Here is a 20673-nt window from a genome sequence, read left to right on the forward strand (position 1 = left end):
AACATTCAAAATCTTGCCTGGTGCTAAAATTCATGCATCTAATAAAGCATTGTGAAACATACAAAGTCTGTGAACTGACAGCCCATGCCAAAATCTCGGCGCAGTACCCGGGGCTACCTGAATGACAGCTGTCAGATGAGTTACTGATGAAACTTTAAAGGGATCTAAAACTAAAAAGTCTGCTGGATTAGCAAACATAAAAAGGATTTTTTGCTAAAAGAATATAGATCTCAGTTGCTTTTATCCCACAGATTTTAAGGCTAGGGAGGAGCTAATTGCTGATTAGCACAGGACTAAACAATGGACATCCTCCAACCCAGGATATTGAAGGTTTGAAGGGTCATAAAACTGCTGCAGCCCAGGAAACTCCTGGCTGACAGAAGAAAATTCCAAAGGAGGGGGCTACCACATGCTTCAAGGAGTGACAAACACTGACCATTTGGTGTAACATGATATGGAATGGACATTTTTAGAAGGTGTATAACTTATTATTAGAAGGGGTGTAAAATCTGAAAATGGCAGATTAATTAACCTAATTGTTAGCACTACCTTTGAAAACTTAGTACAACGTGTAGCTTATTCTGAACAGGAGTGGCAATATGTGTGGGTTTATGCGAAATGTATAAATGTTAGAATTGTGAAAATGTACACGCACATCCCTATGTTAAACACACACATTTGTGGAAAGTTGGATAAAGTTTGGAAAATGTGTTCCTAGCAAAAAGGACAACATTCTGTAGAAAGTTGAAACAAGATCCCACAGCTACAGGATTTTGAGCAACAGATGCTACATAAAATATGGCATCTTTGTATGATTTGTATAAAGGTGACCAATGTAGAAATGTACATTTAACATAAAATCAGATTTGGAGACCAGTGGTTAAACTGAGGTTTCTAAAGATCGTAAAACAAACCATAAAATCTGACATCCAATCACTCAAATTGCAAGTGGGAGATGAAGTTTGGTCCAATCCCAGCTCACAGGGGCAAGATTAGCTTAGCCGGCCCATACACCCACTTTGTGATGTCATTTTAAAGGATAAATAGAGACAGCTGACAACACATAGGGGCTCACTGACCAAGCCACTTTCCTGATTCCGGCGAAGCACTCTGATCCAGCTTTCTACATCCAGCTTTAATATTCTTCCAGATCCAGATGCCTAATCTCTTGCCAGCAATAGAGGACCATTGATTTCCAGCAAGGCCCAAATCCTCAAATGTATTCTCTCCACCCAGTAAAGCGCTGTGTGGCGTGAGAAGGCCTTTTGAACCAGTATCCTGAAATTCTCTGGCTTGCCACCACTAGGCTTGCCTGAGGAACTCGCCATCCAGCTGATTCAAATACCCACAGACTAGGAGGGCAGATCCTGTGCAAATTCGGCGACTGGCCTAGCTGTTCCTGTACCGTGCCTGATGTGCTGTCTTTTCTAGACCAGACCCAATCCTATGACCATAACTGACGGTCCATTTTAAAAAACTATCCTGTGATCTTTGCGCTGACCTTTTTCTCATCTGAAGAAGTCGAGTTTCCTTAGCAGGCAGGTCACCCTGATCAAGTGACTGTAAGATCCCTGTGTGGTATTCGCTTTTTCATAGTCATCCTCTAGTATAAGCAAACCCATTTGTCATTTTCAAAAGTGCATTTCTGTTTTCCATTCTCGCGCCTATCTCGCAAAACGGACTTTTGATAAAAGCTCTATTACTCCCTCAGTGTTTGTGATAGAAACAAAATTTCAAATCCTACTTGTACCTAACATCCATAGCTATCCATAGAACCCAAAACCGTTATAGTGTAAATCGTGCAAGGAAAAGTTTGCCGCGATTTTATAAATCTGAAGGTTTTATACGTGTAAAATAGCTCTAAACTGCTTCCAACTTGGACTTTAAGATTTCTAATGTTTTCTTTGGACTAAATCATTGCTTTTGCTTGTGTACAACTGTTCAAAGTGGCTCCCATAAGAATTTAGAATAAATTAAGTATTTTTGACCACATTTGGTGTTTTGTCCAGTCAATTCTAAAGACAATTGTAAAAGCCATCCTGACAGCTGACCAGTCAATTCCGTTTTTCTCTTGTGTTGGAAGGGGGAAAGTGGGACTGATATTCTGTTTGATTTGTGCTATTCCTGAATACCTGCTCTCTCCTTCCACATCTTTGCATTGCCTATTGGGGGTTGAGGGGTGTTGCAGGGGGAACTTCTAACCATAGTGCTATCTGATCTGAACCAACACAAAAGTACTATTTTCTGTGCTGCATTTGTTTTGCTCATTACTTAGTCCTAGTGTATTAAAGATAGTATTCTATGTTCTGTCACCCCATTGGTGATTGCTGTTTATCTATTAAAACATATTGTGATTAAATTTCAAATACATAAATAAATATTTACCTTTGCAAACTAGCCTGATTCCTTGTTCAGTGTGACTGGGGCGGGGTTCCAGTAGAAGGGTGTGATATGAGTGGTATATCGTTCCGAATATTGAACTTATAGACAAAAATAAATAAGGGTTTCAGTTGTGCACTACATGCTGGGCTTTGACTTGGGTGTGTGCCGGATTGAAATCACTTACTGCATACGAAAACATGACACGAGACCTGCGGCACGCAGGAGTGATGCAATTACTAATAGCATTACGGAGACCCTTTGGGTCGGTAGACCAGGCAACCCGGCGAGATCGGTGATGCAACAAGCGGGCATCAATGTAGAAAGCTATGGCGCACACTCAGTGAGAGGGGGGGATGGTCTCTTAGGCATGTAACGTAGGGGCTGGTTTGGTGTATATTATGAAAACAGCAGATTGGTCGAATGAGTCACCATTTACAACATTTTATTTCCAACAGATTGAAAGGATGACAACGTTGGTGGTACGTAAGCTTTGAACAAGCATAATCGGAACCTCCAGTTTTTGAAGTAGAATTCAGATTGTCAACACTAATGTTATAGAAAGTCATAATTCTATTAAAGACAAAGACGAAAAAGATTATCCCACCCTAACAGTCATGATTATAAATATTCTGTGTATTACTGATAATGTTTATGATACTGTATTGTTATGTAGTTGATGCTGTGTCATGGTTACCCACTCTAATAGACCAGATTCCTGAGATGTGATTTTATGTTGTGGGTTCCAAAGCAAACAACAAACCGACAGGGATCTGAAGATTGGCTAGACTTAAATGTTTCACTTAGTGTTTATCTGTTTGGACGCAAAAGTTCTAGGAAGGATCAGTGAAAGAAAGAGGATAAGAACAAGATGGTTTCAGTGTTTATGGGACTAGTGATGTGATGATTAGTCATGAGGATCACATGTTTTTGTGAAAGACCAATAATATATGAACTACCAAAGACTCAAACTAAATGGGAGTTGTAGTTTTTATGCTTTGCTACTGTATATATTATTGTTTAATATTTGTTGCTCGAGAAGTGAAGTTGAGAGTGAAACATAATCCTTTGCCTACATGTCTTTAATAGAATTATGACTTTCTATAATGTTAGTGTTGAAAATCTGAATTCAAATCATTCATGGCTTGAACCATTTTGAATTAGTTCTAACCCTACCGAGTTAGTTCATTATTGGATTCGAATTGACCCTTAACATGATTGGCATTTTCTGATCCTGGTTCAAACAGATTCAAACCTTTATGAACCTGAGGCCCTGATTGGTTTGAACTAAGTTGAATGGATTTGACTCTGAAAAAAGGTCCAACACTAGAATCCATTAAACACTAAATTAAACCCAAAGAATGTGATAAATGAAATGAAATTGAAGTGAAGAGAAAAAGCTTCCAACATTTCCAGTTAGATCATTCCAACACATATACATCCATCTCTTTGCGCTGCTTTATTCGGGGTTCAAATCATCTGAATAATTCTCGGCTTCAGTGCCAAGTGTTTTGAACCATTCTAGTCGTTTGTACCCCTATTTTTTTACATAGGTTTGTATGGTTATGATGATCTTTCATCATGCATTGCAGCCTTAGAAACTACACTACATATATCATATTCTACCCCTAACTCAGTTTGGAGGTTCATAAACATAAATAATATCACTTTCATACTCCTATTGTGTTCACTTAAAAGCATCCTCATACGACTACTCGTTATGTGATTCTCTCAGGAAGACTATATTGCATGCAGATCGCTCTGGGGTTTCCAAATCTAATCATCCTATCTTCTGTCATCATCCTTTCGTGTCAAAAACCTATTGTCCTGTACCACTCCTTATCACAACACGCCAACCATCTGACTAATCAGACACTGTCCAGGAGGCTCTAATCCTGAACACTTATGTCATTATGTTCCACTACATTCCTCATACATACATATTTTGAAAAAAAGATACATGTTTTTCAACCAGTGATGCCACTAATGATCAGTTATCCATTTTCTTGGTAACAAATGATATTATTGTTCATAAATTGTAATCAAATTTCAATTGCACATTTGATTTGTAGCAAGCAATGCTCAACATGACATGTTTCTGTTCTCAATGCCCTTTGTGCCGAACATTCTTCAGGAGTAATACAGTCTTAGAGAGAGGTGTATTCTTTTCTTGGCAAAGGTTTATGTATTCTTCCGAACAGCTATATAATAAGCCCAGTCTAATCATAAGGCCTGCACAGTTCCTCCTCACAGGAGCAATGTTAGTAAGATGTGCTGATTTCCAAGGACACAGGCTCGATCTACAGTGAGCTCTTTTACTGTAGTTGCTACGAGTTACTGAGTTCACTCAACTTGCAAGAGGTCTTCATTCCTGCTCCCAATGCTGGAATGCCCTCATTGTTGATCCGATGCTGTTTCAATGCAGCGATCACTGGCAGCAGATATCATATATGTTTAAATGCTTTAATATACTATTTTTTTTTACACAGAAATTAAATACAATTATATTTTTTTACAAAATAAATGAAAGAGTTGTACATGCTGAGAATAACTATATAAATTCAATCTGCAAGAGTGCGAGGAATACAGCCCTTATATTGAAGGATATTGTCTCCTGCCACGCATGTACAAATGGGTGGCACTTATGATTGCAAGCATTATGGGGTGTAAACAGAGGTGTCTTGTTCATAATGGGTAACATGGTGCTGACTTGCCCATGATGGCTTTAACTGTACCTGGAAACCTGGTTTCCCTATGACAGTTGAGTACTCCAGAGCACATGCCCAATGGACCATGCAAGGTCAGGGACGGTTTGCTTTGTCAGCTTTGCATAGCATATTGGGATATAAGTTGGGTTACTGCAGGACTAAACAAGTCCAAAGGCTGCTCCTGCATCTCCCTGCACATTCAGACACCCAGAGGCCATGAGATGGAGCTGCTTGGGCTACATCGATCAGGTGCAGGAACAAGTAAACTCTCCCTCTGTGCTGGTTCCCGCTGCGTGCTACGCGGATGTGGGAGGGCTGTTCTGGGAGCCCGAGGAGGGTATATTCTTAGTGTGGTGTGGCATTTTTTAAGGACATCAAGGATAAAGCCCACATGATGAGTGCGTTCCCTTATGAGACCATACTGTACTCCATTGTTGTAGCCAGTCTGGCCATATTTTCTTACTGTGACATGGCATGGTTTGCTGACATCAAGGTTAAATCCAACATGATGAGTGGTCTAATGTGGCCATACTTGTCTACATTCGTTCATTCAGTATGGACATGTTTTAAAAATGTCTAGCCAGGCTGCACCAATGTTGCCAAATATGGCCATGGAAGAACTTTTTCTTACTGTGGTGTAGAATTTGTTAATGGCATATAGGGTAAAGCCAACATGATGAGTGTTTTTATGTGGCTATACTGGACTGCATTGGTGCAGGCCATAAGGAGATCTTTTCCTATTGTGGCAGGACATTTCCTACTGGCATAAAGGATGAAGCCAACATGATGAGTGTTCTTACGTGGCCATACTTGTCTAAATGTGTGCATCTACTCTAGACATTTTCTAAACATGTCTAGCCAGGCTGCACCGATGTTGGCAAGTATGGCCATGTAGGAACATGTTCCTACTGTGGTGTGGCATTTGTTAATGGCATATAGGATAAAGCCAACATGGTGACTGTTCTTACATGGCTATACTGGACTACATTGGTGCAGACAATATGGGAATAATTGTGTTACTGCGGCATGGCATTTCTACAACCATCAAAGTTAAAGACATCTTGATGAGTCTTATTACGTGACTATACTGTCATACATTTGTACATCCAGTCCAAACATATCTTCTTACTGCAGCATAGCATTTTTACTGACATCAAGTGTAAAGCCAACATGAGCAGTGCCCTTATGTGGCTTTCCTCACCTATATTGATGCAGCCAGTCTGGACATGTTTTCTTACTGTAGCATAGCATTTACTACTGGCACCAAGAGGAATGCCAACATGAGTGTCTTATGTGCCCATACTGACTTACATGTTTGCAGTCACTCTTGGCATATTTTCTTACTGTGGTATGCACATTTTTACTGGCATGAAAGATAAAGTCAACATGAGGAGTGTTCCTAAGTGGTCATACTAGCCGACTGTGGTGCAGCCAGTGTGAACATGTTTTCCTGCTGTAGAATGCCATTTGTTTTTGGCAACAAAACCAACAGGAGTATGTTCTTACATGGGGATACTGCCATTTATAATGGTAGAGCCATCATGGACATGTTTTCATATAGTATAATTGCTGGCATGATGAGCAAAACAAACATGAATATGTTCTTATGTGGGAATATATTGGTGCAGACAGAAATGAAATGTATGGCACAGCCAGTTTGAAAATGTTTTTATACTGACACATATTGTGGGCAAGGCATCATGTAAATGCATTGGAAAATGCTCCTGTGCACTGTTGGTGACTTGGCATCGACTGGATTTTTCTCATGTGTTACTCTACAAAGCAGATTCCAAACTGTGTGGCTTTTAAACCCAATTTCTCATTAAAGGTGTGCTGTAAAATACACCATTTTACCCATTAGTTGTAAAATTTGCTTGGGGGGAGATCCGGCATTCCTCCCGAATCTCACTTGATTGGTGTGGTCTGCTTCACAAAGCTTGGTCACTACTTAATATTCGTGGGAAACATGTATGCCCTTTCAATTAAAAAATCCACCTTCTAGTACTGGCAAAAAGTGCAGAAACCCAGCTTTCCTTGCATTATCACTCCCACCTTCCAGCCTAGGAGCAGGAGCTCCAGGTCCAGGATCCGCCTCTGCTGGAGCAGCGGGCCCCCCTGCACGAAGTCCTTGCCACCTCAGAAGCATTTAGGTAAGCGCTGACTTCGGATGCTCTATACTGGAAAAATCAATCCTTTTTAATGCAGCACCATTATCTGCAGAACCGCTGCGAAGCGAATGCAAAATATGCCTGCCCTGACGAGATTTCGAGTGAGAAATATTGCCACAGCACCCTAAAGCCATCAAGGTACACGAGGTACCTAATTGTTCCAAGATGGCCGCCCACCTGCCATTGTGTGTCTCTAGTGCCTAACCTGACCCATGCACTAGGTCCTGATAGGCTGTCTTGCCTAGTTTCGACCGGATTGGTCGCCGGCAGGCGGAGCCGGCCCACCTCGTCCAAGGCCCACAGGGACAAGGCTGGAGCCTGTTTCATGCCTGGACTGATCCACTCCCACCTTCCAGCCTAGGAGCAGGAGCTCCAGGTCCAGGATCCGCCTCTGCTGGAGCAGCGGCCCCCCCTGCACAAAGTCCTTGCCACCTCTGCATTTAGGTAAGCGCTGACTTCGGATGCGCTGTACTGGAAAAATCAATCCTTTTTAATGCAGCACCATTATCTGCAGAACCACTGCAAAGCGAATGCAAAATAGCCTGCCCTGCCGAGATTTCGAGTGAGAAATATTGCCATAGCACCCTAAAGCCATCAAGTTACACAAGGTACCTAATTGTTCTAAGATGGCCGCCCACCTGCCATTGTGGGTCTCTAGTGCCTAACCTGACCCATGCACTAGGTCCTGATAGGCTGCCTTGCCTACTTTTGACCGGATTGGTCGCCGGCAGGTGGAGCCGGCCCACCTCGTCCAAGGCCCACAGAGACAAGGCTGGAGCCTGTTTCATGCCTGTGTTTGCCGTCTGCCAGACACCCTGTCCAGCACACGCCACGCAAGGTAACATCTAAGCCCTCATGACACTAATACTGCGGCGTAACGCTGAGGCGCATGACTCATGTCTCTCCGTCCTCTACTATGACGCTCACTTGTGGTACATCAGAAAACGGCAGACAGTGCGCCATAATCCTGCTCACTGCTGGTTCCTTCTACAAATTGCATCTAGATTACCTGAAACGGCCCTGTCTAACGTTCACATTAGTAAACTGTACCCTGAGTAGCCATGACCCTGCTCGGCAGCCTTACAACTGCATTTAAATTGCTGTCACTTTCTTGTCTCCTGGCCATACTAGCCACTAAGTAATTGCACCTAGACTGCTGTAACTTGCCTGACCACTGCCACTTCGTTGCATATTTATCACCTAGGAGCCCTGGACGCTAAAAGTCAATTTTAGATGACCCACTGCTTGCGCATACTGCAATTGTCACTATGTTTTAGCCCTGATTGCCAAAAGTCGAATTTAGATGACCCACTGCTTGCGCATTCTGCAATTGTCACTATGTTTTAGCCCTGATTGCCAAAAGTCGAACTTAGACGACCCACTGCTTGCACATACTGCAATTGTCACTATGTTTTAGCCCTGATTGCCAAAAGTCGAAGTTAGACGACCCACTGCTTGCGCATACTGCAATTGTCACTATGTTTTAGCCCTGATTGCCAAAAGTCGAATTTAGACGACCCACTGCTTGCGCATACTGCAATTGTCACTATGTTTTAGCCCTGATTGCCAAAAGTCGAATTTAGATGACCCACTGCTTGCGCATACTGCAATTGTCATTATGTTTTAGCCCTGATTGCCAAAAGTCGAACTTAGACAACCCACTGCTTGCGCATATTGAAATTGTCACTATGTTTTAGCCCTGATTGCCAAAAGTCGAATTTAGACGACCCACTGCTTGCGCATACTGCAATTGTCACTATGTTTTAGCCCTGTGCCAAAAGTCGAATTTAGACGACCCACTGCTTGCGCATACTGCAATTCTCACTATGGTTTAGCCCTGATTGCTAAAAGGTTGAATTTACTAGTGTTTTAAGCCCCTGCACTAAAATCAAAACTAGATGTCAGTATGTTCAAACACCCTTACTGCATCCCTACAATTTAAAGGTACCAAATGTTAGTTCACTGTACCGCCCAGTCATTAACGACTCAGTCATATTACTGTACGTATCTGCTACCCAAACTAAATACTTAGACGCCAGCTCACAGTATGCTCCTGGCATAGTCAGCAAATGTCCCCTACCTCCCTCATTAAAGTCACCCTTACCCTAATACTCATCACTGTTACATCCATCATAATGGTATTTACTTTCAAAACCAGCCCTCCTAAGGATAGAAACCTGAGACTGAGGTCCAGACTACCTAGTATCTATGAAACTGTAAGCAACCGCCAGAATAACGCCAATAGACATACAATTACCCAACCAGAAAACTTGTATCGATCAGTCAAGCAATCCACCTACACCGGTGATCAAACTTCGACTAAAACTCGCACAACTTTAGATACCCTACCACCTAAAACTTGTCAAACTACCAAACCTAATAGCTCTCTAACGCTACTAGGATCCCTAATTAATGCGAGATCAGTGGTGGCCCACGCCGCAGAAATTGCTGACATCTTAAATAATGACAACTTGGACCTATTGGCCATAACTGAGACTTGGCTTCATGAGGCTGCAGGACCAACACTAATGCTAGCAGTGCCCGATAAATACCAAATTCTCAGAGCTGACAGACCTAATGCCAGAGGCGGCGGACTAGCCATCATCTTCAAATCTACCCATCCCATCAGGCTTGCCACATCGGTCTCCTACTCATTTTCTGAAGTACTTACAGCCAAAATGTCCCTCTCTAACAACTGCACGCTTTCAATCCACCTGATATATAGACCCCCTGGGCCACTAGGTACCTTCAAAGATGATCTAACTAGCCTTATAGCCAACAACACTAAAGGCCACTCCCAAACCCTACTATTGGGAGACTTTAACCTCGGCTTTAATGAAACTAACAATAAACACATAGAATCAGTTGCAGCCCTGCTCAAGGACCACAGCGTTGTTCAAAAAGTCCTCTTCCCCTCCCAAATCAAAGGAAGGACCCTTGACTGGGTATCTGAACTGAACTGCAACATCAGTATCACCGACATTGTTCCACAGACACGGGTTGATCATTATCTAATAACCTTCTCCGCCACTCTAGATCTCCTTAGCCACAAAATCAACAACATGGTTCCATCTCTCTAGACCAGAAGCAAAAAGGATATGACTGCTGAAAATACTATCCCTCTCCTCCTTCCAGCCATATATGGATTGGAAAGTAACAACCCGGACACCCTAGTAAATACTTTCAACGATGCTATGATCAAAGCACTAGAAGCAGTTGCTCCAACCAAATTATACAATGCTAAACAGGAAGCCCACCTAAATGCCTGGTTTACGCCCCACCTCAAATCTCTAAGACTACAAAAAGAAAGCTCCAATCCATCTGGTGCCACCCACCCACCGAACATAACAAAAATAACCTAACTGAATTTGCCAAATCTTACAAAAAAGAAATAATCAAACCAAGAAGAACACCTTCAACGACAGGATCGCAAAAGCCAACTCTAACACTAAAGAGCTTTTCGCCATCCTCTGCCACTGGAATCCCCTATTCAGCCAATAGACAAGGCCCCCAAAAACAAAGTTTGGTGCACAAACATCCAAAACGCCCTTTCTAACAAAATGTCCTCGCTTCAATGTAAAATTGCTAAAAAAAAAGGCCACACTGTCACCACTGGACCAACAAATATCCCAATCTCAGGAGAATAAGACTACCGCACAGTTTAGATTCATGACTATCTCCATAATTGAAACAGAAAAAATAATACTCTCCCTCAAACCTTCAAATTGTAAGGGCGATTCCTGCCCAGCAAAATTAATAAAGAATGCAGGTAGGGACCTAGCTCCCTTCATCTCCAAGCTCATAAACTCTTCCTTTGAATCCAAAACGGTACCCACCAACCTCAAAGAATATTGGGTCCTCCCATTACTGAAAAAACAAACTCTGGACCCCACCATCCCTATCAATTACAGACCAATCACCAGCATGCCATTTCTTCTTAAAATCCTAGACAGAGCTGCCTACATACAAATCCAGGATTACCTGGAAGCTAACCACCAGCTTGGCTCACGGCAATCTGGCTTCCGCCCACTCCATGGTGTGGAAACAGTTCTGCTAGACCTCAAGACACAAATTGAGGAACTAAAGGACAACAGGAAAACAGCCTTGCTCCTCTTACTGGATTTGTCGGCTGCTTTTGACCTGGTGGACACTGCAGTCTTATGCAACCACCTCGAATCTGCCGCCAACTTCACCGGAGATGCCATAGCCTGGGTCCAATCCTTCTTAGCTAATCGCACCATGCAAGTCTTCTCCACTACCGACTCTGCTGACCCTATCAAAATAACCTGTGGTGTCCCACAAGGATCCTGTGTCTCCCCCACCATGTACAACATCTTCACCAAGCCTTTTTGAAAAGTTGGTCAGACTGGGTGTCATCTACACGAACTACGCAGATGACACCCAGATCCACATACCCCTTTCGGGCGACTACAAGACAGACTCAGCCTTGGTGAACAAGATATACTCCCTCATTCAGGCATGGATGGCCTCACATGGCCTCTGCCTGAATGACGATAAAACAGAGTTACTAATCCTAGGCTCTGAAGCCAACATCCAAAAATTATGCCCAAGCTACACATCCTTCAGCATTGATAACAACCCTATCAAGGTGATGTCTGTGGTTAAAACCCTTCGATTCTATCTGGACTCCTCCCTCACTCTCAAGAAGCAGGTCAACTCCCTCGCCTCTTCTACCACCTACACCTGCAAACTCATCCGCGCATCCAGACCATACCTTTGCAGTGCCAGCTGCATCACCCTAGCTAACGCTCTTATCATGTCTAGGTTAGACTATTGCAACGCCCTGTACTCTGGTGCCAATAAATACATCACAGACAAACTTCAAAGACTGCAGAATAATGCCCTGAGAGCAGCACTAAACATCCCCTACAGAGAGCTTGTCACCAATTGTAGGAAAGAGGTTAACTGGCTAAAAATAACGGATAGAATCCTACTTAAAACAGCATCCCTCACCTCTAAATGTCTAAACAACCTAGCCCCACTGTACCTAATGGAAAAAATCATTAGGAAAACTTCCATGCGACCCACGAGATCTGCCAACACCTCCAAACTAGAGTCTCCTAGGTGTAAACGCTCCACTAAGGGAGGAACTAGCTTTCCTGTCAAAGCTGCTCACTGCTGGAACAAATTACCGCTTGACCTCAGAACTGAACAACCGTACCCTAAATTCAGGCACAAGATAATCAAATGGCTGTGTGCTAATGACATAACTTGACTAACACTAACATCTAGTCCCCTGCTTAGATAGTCTCGCTAGAGTGCCTTGGACATCCTAATACATGCCCTGCTCCTGGACATATGTCTGTATATATTCTTGCATATATTCGCTGTCTTTTTTGCCGCTGTGTTTTATATCCTCATGCCAAATGCTGTCTTTTTGCTGTTGTGTTTTATATATGTATGCCAAATACTGTAACAAGCTTAAGTTTTCCTGTACACTGTTGCGCCCGGCTACCCAAGGGTTTGGCGTGCATTACCAAATAAATAAACCACCAAACATTATCCATTTTGTACATAACATAATGCAAACAACCAAAATTGCACTGAGGAGTCTGCACGTACAGAAGCCTTCAAAAAGCCTTTCATCCTTGTTAAGTCCATAAATGAGCACCAAAACAGGTTGTGTGATATTGTATGCATATTTGTTCTATAAAAAAGAGCTTAAGCATAAGTGCTATACAATAACATATCATTTGGCCTTGGACGTCTGCTTGGGTTCATAGTAATTTGACAATATGTATCTATACACACAGATATTAATGATATATATGGTGATCCATTCTTGTATGAAATGTATATCACATTGGTGAAATCATAACCATATTTTCCCTAGTGTACTTGGGAACAATGCTATTTGATGCCACTTTCTGTTTTCTCAAGGTGTGAAAGGTCGTGTTTCATCACTTCCCGGGATGTCACTTTGGGGTGGGTCAAATGACATCACGTCCGGTGATGTCATCAGAGGTCAAGGGTCGTGAGGCAAGGGTTGGGGGACTTTTGGAGGCGAGGGGTGGCCAGGCCAATTTCTTGTCCAAGTCCGACCCTGGAGCAGGTCTCCAGCAAGAGTTGTCAGAATTTGCCTCGACAGGAATTAAGTAACTTGGGAGATGAGCAGGAATCTTTAGCACAACTGTGATCATGTCCTTCAAAGAACATCATGCGAACGTACCAGTCATAGCCGAATTCCAAAGAAGAGACGCTGGAGGTACAATGCTAAATCCTTTAGGCTTGCTGCAACACTCCTTCCAAGAGTACTTACTGCTAGAACTTATATGAATTAGAAAGGTGATGAAGCGAACATGTGCAAGAAAATGTTATTTACGGTTAGGCACTTTGGAAACATGTTTGGTAAATCTTTGTTGCCCTTACAACCTTGTCCTCCCTTCATGCCAATGCTATGCTGAATATGCATATTGTTGAATTAGGTCACCACCATTTGTGAAATATGCATTCTTATATCAAGCACCTCCTGATGTCAAACTGATCATTCCTATGTTCACTATAGAAGGTGACTTTCATCTTATTACAGAAAATGACTTAAGCATAGAGTCAAACCTTTATATCAAATCGCATTGACTCTGGCCCAGAGCGATAATGCAACCAACCTTCCATTCCTTCCCGCGAATCTCTCCTCGTTAAACTGGCCCTCTCCACCTCGCTCTCATACAGCTTCCTAATAATCTACAGGCCCCCTGGCTACGATAGACAATTCGCAAACAACCTCTGCTACTCTATTGCCACCCTTCAACTAAACCATCCCAACGTCACCCTTCTTGGAGACTTCAACATATGGCTTGACATCCCCACCAACCCTATGACACACTCTCTGGTTGACGGTTTAGGTGCTATTAACCTCCAACCCCACATAAATGGCCCGACTCACTATAAAGGACACACTGTTGATGCCATCTTTAGCTCCAACACCAGGATTCATCTAAACCTCGCCACCCCTATCATCTGGTCCGATCACTTCATTCTCTCGTTCGCCATTCGCTCACCCATCCCCCTTCCCGTACTTGAATCTGAACCTCCTAATCTTCGCAAATAATGGAAAAAACTAACTATCGTCCCGGATCTAGCCGACGCGCTCCTCCAGTCTCCACCACCTATTTGCCAACTCAGTAAACAAGTAACCCCTGACGCCTTTGACTCATGGCTCAACGCATCTCTGATGCGGCTCACACCCTCTTGCAAACCATCACCCCGCCGTGGCCTCTTCCCCAAATGGTTCACCCCTGAGTTGAAGACCACTAAACAACTATATGCAAATGGCAGAAATACAAAACCCGGGAGAGCCGGTCCACCCTGGCCCGACACCTTTATCAGTACAAGGCTGAAATCCGGAAAGCAAAAAAAGCCCACTACAACTCCCGAATCCTAAACTGCAAAAACCTGAGCAAGAACTCCACAAAATCATCTCGGAATGCACCAAACCGGCTTGTACCACGACCGTCCCGACCCCCTCACAATCACTGTGCGACTCACTCTCCCTCCACTTTTACACCACAGCTCTCAAAAGAACAAATATTCTAGCCACCAAACTGACGCTCTTACATTCACCAGGCAATACTCCCCCCATACCGACCTGCCAACCAGCTTCAACCACTCCGCAACCAACGTTCGAATCCTTTAGTCCAATATCACCAGAGCAATTTCTCAAACTTCTATCTGCCCGCAAACCATCTGGCTCTCCGCTAGACCCTTGCCCAGCAACAACCCTCAAAGAAATCTCTGCTTCCACCTGCGCAGGAGAACACGCAAGATCCATCATAAATGCCTCCCTTTCCTCTGGTATCTTTCCCGGCGCATTCAAAACAGTCCATGTCAAACCCCTGATTAAAAAACCTTCCCTCAACCCTCTCAAGCCCAAAAACTACCGCCCCATCTCAAACACCAGGTTCCTTGGCAAACTCATTGACTGAACCGCCTACTCCCAACTAAATGCCTTTGCAAAGCCAATAATCTCCTAGACCCCACACAATCAGGTGTCAGAGCCCGTCACGGAACTGAAAATACGCCAACCTCAATCTGGGATCACCTTAAAATGACAGCAGACTCCGTGGGATGCGCCGTACTAATCCTTCTTGACCTATCCGCCGCCTTTGACACAATCAATCACGCAATACTCCTAGACCGCCTCCACGCCCTAGGAATTCGTGGAACCGCTCTTAAATGGATAGGTTAATTCCTCAAAGACAGGTACCAAATAACAATACTCTCCACATATACCTCCCAAGCCCGACCTGTTGACACGGGAGTCCCACAAGGAGCATGCCTATCCGCCCTCCTGTTCAATCTCTACTTGATCACCCTCCCACCAATAATTCGTTCACACAACATCCTGTGTTACAACTATGCCGACGCCACTCAACTAATTCCAAAACTCCTGAACTCAAAACCCAACTCCCGACCTGGCCTGGCCTCCTGCATCCTTGACACAGAACGCTGGATGACCCAAAGCCACCTCTTGTTAAACCCCTGCAAAACGGAAATCATGGTTTGTGGCAACTCCGATCTTCTTCCGCACATGCTACCCTGGCCACCCGCCATGGGCAACTCACCGACCCGCTCCAAATCAGAGAAAAATCTTGGATGCACCCTTGACTCCGACCTAACACTCTCGCGCCAAGTCAACAACGTCTCAAAGTCCTGCCACTACCACCTTAAAACCCTTACGCGCATCTTTCCATATCTCTCCTTTCCCAGCAGACTCTCCGCGGTCCAATCAATCGTTATATCAAGACTGGACTATGCAAACTCTCTATACCTCATAATCCACGCCTACCAACTGAACAAACTCCAAAGGGCACAAAATGTGGCAGCCAAAATGCTACTTGTGCTCGGCCCAAGAGACCACATCTCCCCAGCCCTTAAGACACTGCACTGGCTTCCTGTTCCGCGAAGGGTGACCTTCAAAACCTTATGCATCTCCCATCGAGCACTGCATAAAACCGGACCTCAATATCTTCAGGACAAGCTAAAACCCTATCACCCCCCACGTGCCCTAAGATCAAGCTCAGCCGGCCTCCTAGTCATACCTAAGACAAACTCAGTCAGGTTAGGCAGATCATCATTCTCAGCCTTGGCCCCACATGCTATGGAACTCACTCCCACCCCACATCCGACTAACTGAGGATTTAGCGTATTTCCGCAAACTGCTGAAAACCTAGCTCTTCCCCTAAATCAACTATACCAAACTAACCCAAACAGCCTAACAGCATCTCAATGACACCAACCCAACAAACTACCTGATGCGAGGAATTGACAGCCAGCAAACCCCTAATATCAACTAAAAGGACAATCAGAATTAACCGAATAAAATAGATCAAAACAATGAAGTGGTTAATAAGAATAAATCACACGGCAACAGTAAAGAAACTTAAACTCCTGAAATGGACATAATGCAAGAGGAGCGAACGAAATGAATGGCGTGGGTGAAATTGTTACAATAGATGAGGCGTGTGGACCGGATGAATGCGTTGAGTGGAAGAACTCACGAGTAGAAGGACCGATGACTATATCATTTGAATGAGTGTATACATCGAATGAATATGTAAACTGGATGAGTGTATAGAATGGATGATCACGTTGAGCGGTTGGATATGAAGAGGGGATAAATGCAGAGAGCGCCTGAGAGTATAGAGCACCTGAGTATATAAAGCGCCTGAATGCATAGAGCGCCTGAGTGTATAGAGCGCCTGAGTGTATAGAACGCCTGACTGTACAGAGTGGATGAGGGTACAGAGCGGATGAGCGTACAGAGCTGATGAACGTACATAGCGGACGGGTGTTCAGAGCGGACGAGTGTACAGAGCGGATGAATGTACAGAGCAGAGGGGTGTACAGTGCGGATGAGTGTACAGTGCGGATGGGTGTACAGTGCGGATGAGTGTACAGTGCGGATGGGTGTACAGAGCGGATGGGTGTACAGAGCGGATGAGTGTACATGGCGGATGAGTGTACATGGCGGATGAGTGTACAGAGCGGATGAATGTACAGAGCGGATGGGTGTACAGAGCGTATGGGTGTACAGAGCGGATGGGTGAACAGAGCAGATGGGTGTACAGAGCGGATGGGTGTACAGAGCGGATGGGTGTACAGAGCGGATGGGTGTACAGAACGGATGAAGGTATAGAGCAGATGAGTGTAGAGAGCAGACGAATAGATGGAATAGGATTACTGCGTATTAGCGAATGACTCTATAAGGCTGATGAGTACATATTGCTGTTGAATGCGTGGGGACCGGATGTGCGTGGATGAGTGCGGAGAGCGGATGAGTGCGGGGAGCGGACGAGTGCAGGGAACAGATGAGTGCGGAGGGCAGATGAGTGTGGAGGGCAGATAAGTGCGGAGGGCAGATAAGTGCGGAGGGTGGATGAGTGCGGAGGGCGGATGAGTGCGGAGGGCGGATGAGTGCGGAGGGAACTGGTTAGTCGGGGAGTGGGCAAGCGCAGAGAGCATGTGATTGCATAGGGTGAATGAATGCGTAGAGCAGAGGAAGGTATGGTGCATACGAGGGATAAAGCAGACAAATGCCAAGAGCAGAGGACTTACTCAGACCGTGTGAGTGCGCAGAACGGAAAAGCATGTAGAACGGATGAATGCATGTAGAGCTGATGAGGGCATAGAATGGATGAGTGCGGGAAATTGATGGATGGGCTGAGCAGAAGAACTTATTGAGCGGAGGGCCGCATAGAACAGACTAGTGTGTAGGGCCGACAAGTGCATATGAGCGAGAGCGGGCATATGAAAAAGGTGTGCGTAGAAGGGGATGAGTGCGTAGAGAGGTTGAGGGCGTAGAGGGGCTGAGTGCGTAGAGGGGCTGAGTGCAGGTGAATACATAGTGCGTGCGAGGGCACAAAGAGGACGAGTCCCTGGAGCGAACGAGTGCCTAGAGCGAACGAGTGCCCAGAGTAGAACTGACCTGTTGCTAGAGCAGACAAGTTGCATAGAGATACTGAATGCGTAGAGTGGATGGATCGAGTCAAGTGGAGCGCGCTGGGGCAGACAAGAGGGCATGCATGGAGCTGACAAGAGTGCATACGTGGGACAGACTACAACCCGCAGGACGGACTGGAGCGCGAGGGGCGGACTGGAGTGCATGAGTGCGTCGAGCGAACCAGTGTGTGGCTGAGATTGGGATGCATGGAGTGGATAGGAGTGCATGGAACAGACTGAAGCGCATAGAACTGCGTGATGTACATAGTATGGTCTGGAATGCAGAGAACGTTTAAAAGAGCATATAACAAATCATATCACACCACCACGCTTACTCTCCCCTCTACACCACCACTCAACTAGAGCACAGAGATACTATGACACCATTCGGTATAACTGTTCTCATACTAACATCCACCGCATTCTCCACAGCATTAAAACACTGTTGGTTACACACCCCCAAGCCAGGCGTTCTCCTCAGGTATAACGCACTCGGTCTGGATAAATCCTGCCAGAACGAACACATACTCTTGATCTCTCAACCACCACACCTACCACTAAAAAGCAGCTATTACACGAATACTGCATCAGCTGCACACATAGCCGGTGCTCAAACGCACCTTTGACTCTACTCTCTACTCCTCTCTACTCCCTCTACTGATCTGAACTTCGGTTCCCAAGGGCGTTCAACCTACCAGCACCTTCAGACCATACCAATGGTATATAAGGCGCTATATTAATGCAAAATAAAATAACATAACATAGCATAACAATCATGATGTCTTTATCGTAACCAAGTTACAACACTTGTGCACTAGCTAACTTTACAGATAATGAGTGTGAATGATTACTATGTGATTAGTTTGATGGTCATTTTGAAGAGACCGAACTCTACTGTTCGGGGAGTCAGTAAGCACAGCCCTGGAGATGACTTGCCTCTTTCACAGTCACGGGGCACATAGTAAAATCATGCGTCAAATAGAAACGGGGGAAAAACACCAACAAAGTGCATCAAAATGAAAATATTGCTCACACTCATGGAACCCCCGCCCCTTTTAAGTGGATTGTGAAATGAGAGGGCTCCCCTTTGTAAAAAATCAGTCATTTAAAGAACCACTTTGAATTTTGGCTACCTTTGACATATTTACTGTTGAGACTCATTATTAGTGTTGTAGTGATGGTAGAAAACAAGCTATTTTAAACTTCTCACATTGTAAAAAGGCAATCTAATTAAGAGTTGGCATTGCAAGGGATAGATATCCCAACAAGTGCCTTCCATGTTGGGTATTCAAGGCAGCAAACATCCCATGTAATCCTAGCGTATCATTGGCTGCTATTTTAAATACTGTAACCTTTTGCAATGCCACATGTTTTAAGGTTACCACCATGCTTACAATGAACGTTTAATTGCCCTGCAGCAATTTTCAACAATAACATTATGAATGAAATATTGACAAATGAAAGAGATGCAGTTTTAATTACCGTATAGTCTCCTCCGGGAGTGAATGGAAATGGATGTTTATCACCACCAAAGCAATCCTCTATTCCCCATTCGCCATTTTGCATTACGTTGCACACAGTGATATTCTTGCAGGTGCCATAGTTAAAGCGTGGATCAAAGTGGCACAGAATATTTTTTTCATCTTTGTGGAAATTTATTGAAAATCTGTAAAAAGACGAACATGCCATAAGTTGATGGTTGTGCAAGATTTTGAATGCAAACAGCAGACGTGTATATTCAAATATCAATTGCATACCAGATACCAATCCATCAGCCCCATCATCAACAGCAATACGATAGCTGAATGAGATGGCTAAGAACACCTAAGAACACCCAAGAACACCTAAACAATTCAATAAAACATCTCACACTATTAAAAACAAACTATTCCAGACCACCAGGGGGCGTGGAAGAAGATGGCTGTGTGAGAGGAGCTCGGCGCTTGGCCCTGAAAAGAAGTAATATAGAGGACCTAACATGACTTGGGTGGATGCCTGGAATATGCCTAGAGTGTTGCGTTGTCTAGCCCCCCCAGAACCCTGATTGAGGGGCGAACGATGAGGGACAGATCGGATCCTGGGCCGCTGCAGTGTTGCCGTCTTGGGAGTGCGAACCGTGAAGCGGAGTGACACTCAGGCCCGCCACGATCCACGGAAAGGTCTACGGAGGTGGTGCGGGGAAGACTGGAGCTGGGAGAGAACTGCAACTCCCCGCCCCTGTGCAAGCCTAGCTGACAAGAAGCACCGGAATAGTTGATCGCCCGACAGAGCTGGTGATATGGAGAGGACCTCGTGGAGGAGGTGCCCCCCCCATTATAACACAGCGGATCGCGGGAGAGTGAAGTGGTGGGCTGGATACGTCCACGCCTGGTGGTGGCCCGTAGCAGCCTTTGGTGAGGGATTGGGGAGTGCGGCCCGGACCAGCTAGACGTGTGCCCTGGCCCTTGACAATGTTGCAC

At 44.6% G+C, this 20673-nt stretch overlaps 1 protein-coding gene across 1 annotated transcript in view; it reads right to left on the minus strand.

Annotated features, from left to right (window-relative positions):
- Positions 1-20673, minus strand: part of LOC138527271 (16 kDa beta-galactoside-binding lectin-like) — a 146204-nt gene that overhangs the window by 14751 nt on the left and 110780 nt on the right. The window contains exon 7 of the mRNA XM_069638366.1: positions 19697-19880. Within this exon, the coding sequence (XP_069494467.1) occupies positions 19697-19880 (184 nt within the window). The remainder of the gene's footprint in view (positions 1-19696; positions 19881-20673) is intronic.

Source organism: Ambystoma mexicanum, chromosome 14 (assembly GCF_040938575.1).
Source record: "Ambystoma mexicanum isolate Mex_15411 chromosome 14, UKY_AmexF1_1, whole genome shotgun sequence".
NCBI lineage: Eukaryota > Metazoa > Chordata > Amphibia > Caudata > Ambystomatidae > Ambystoma > Ambystoma mexicanum.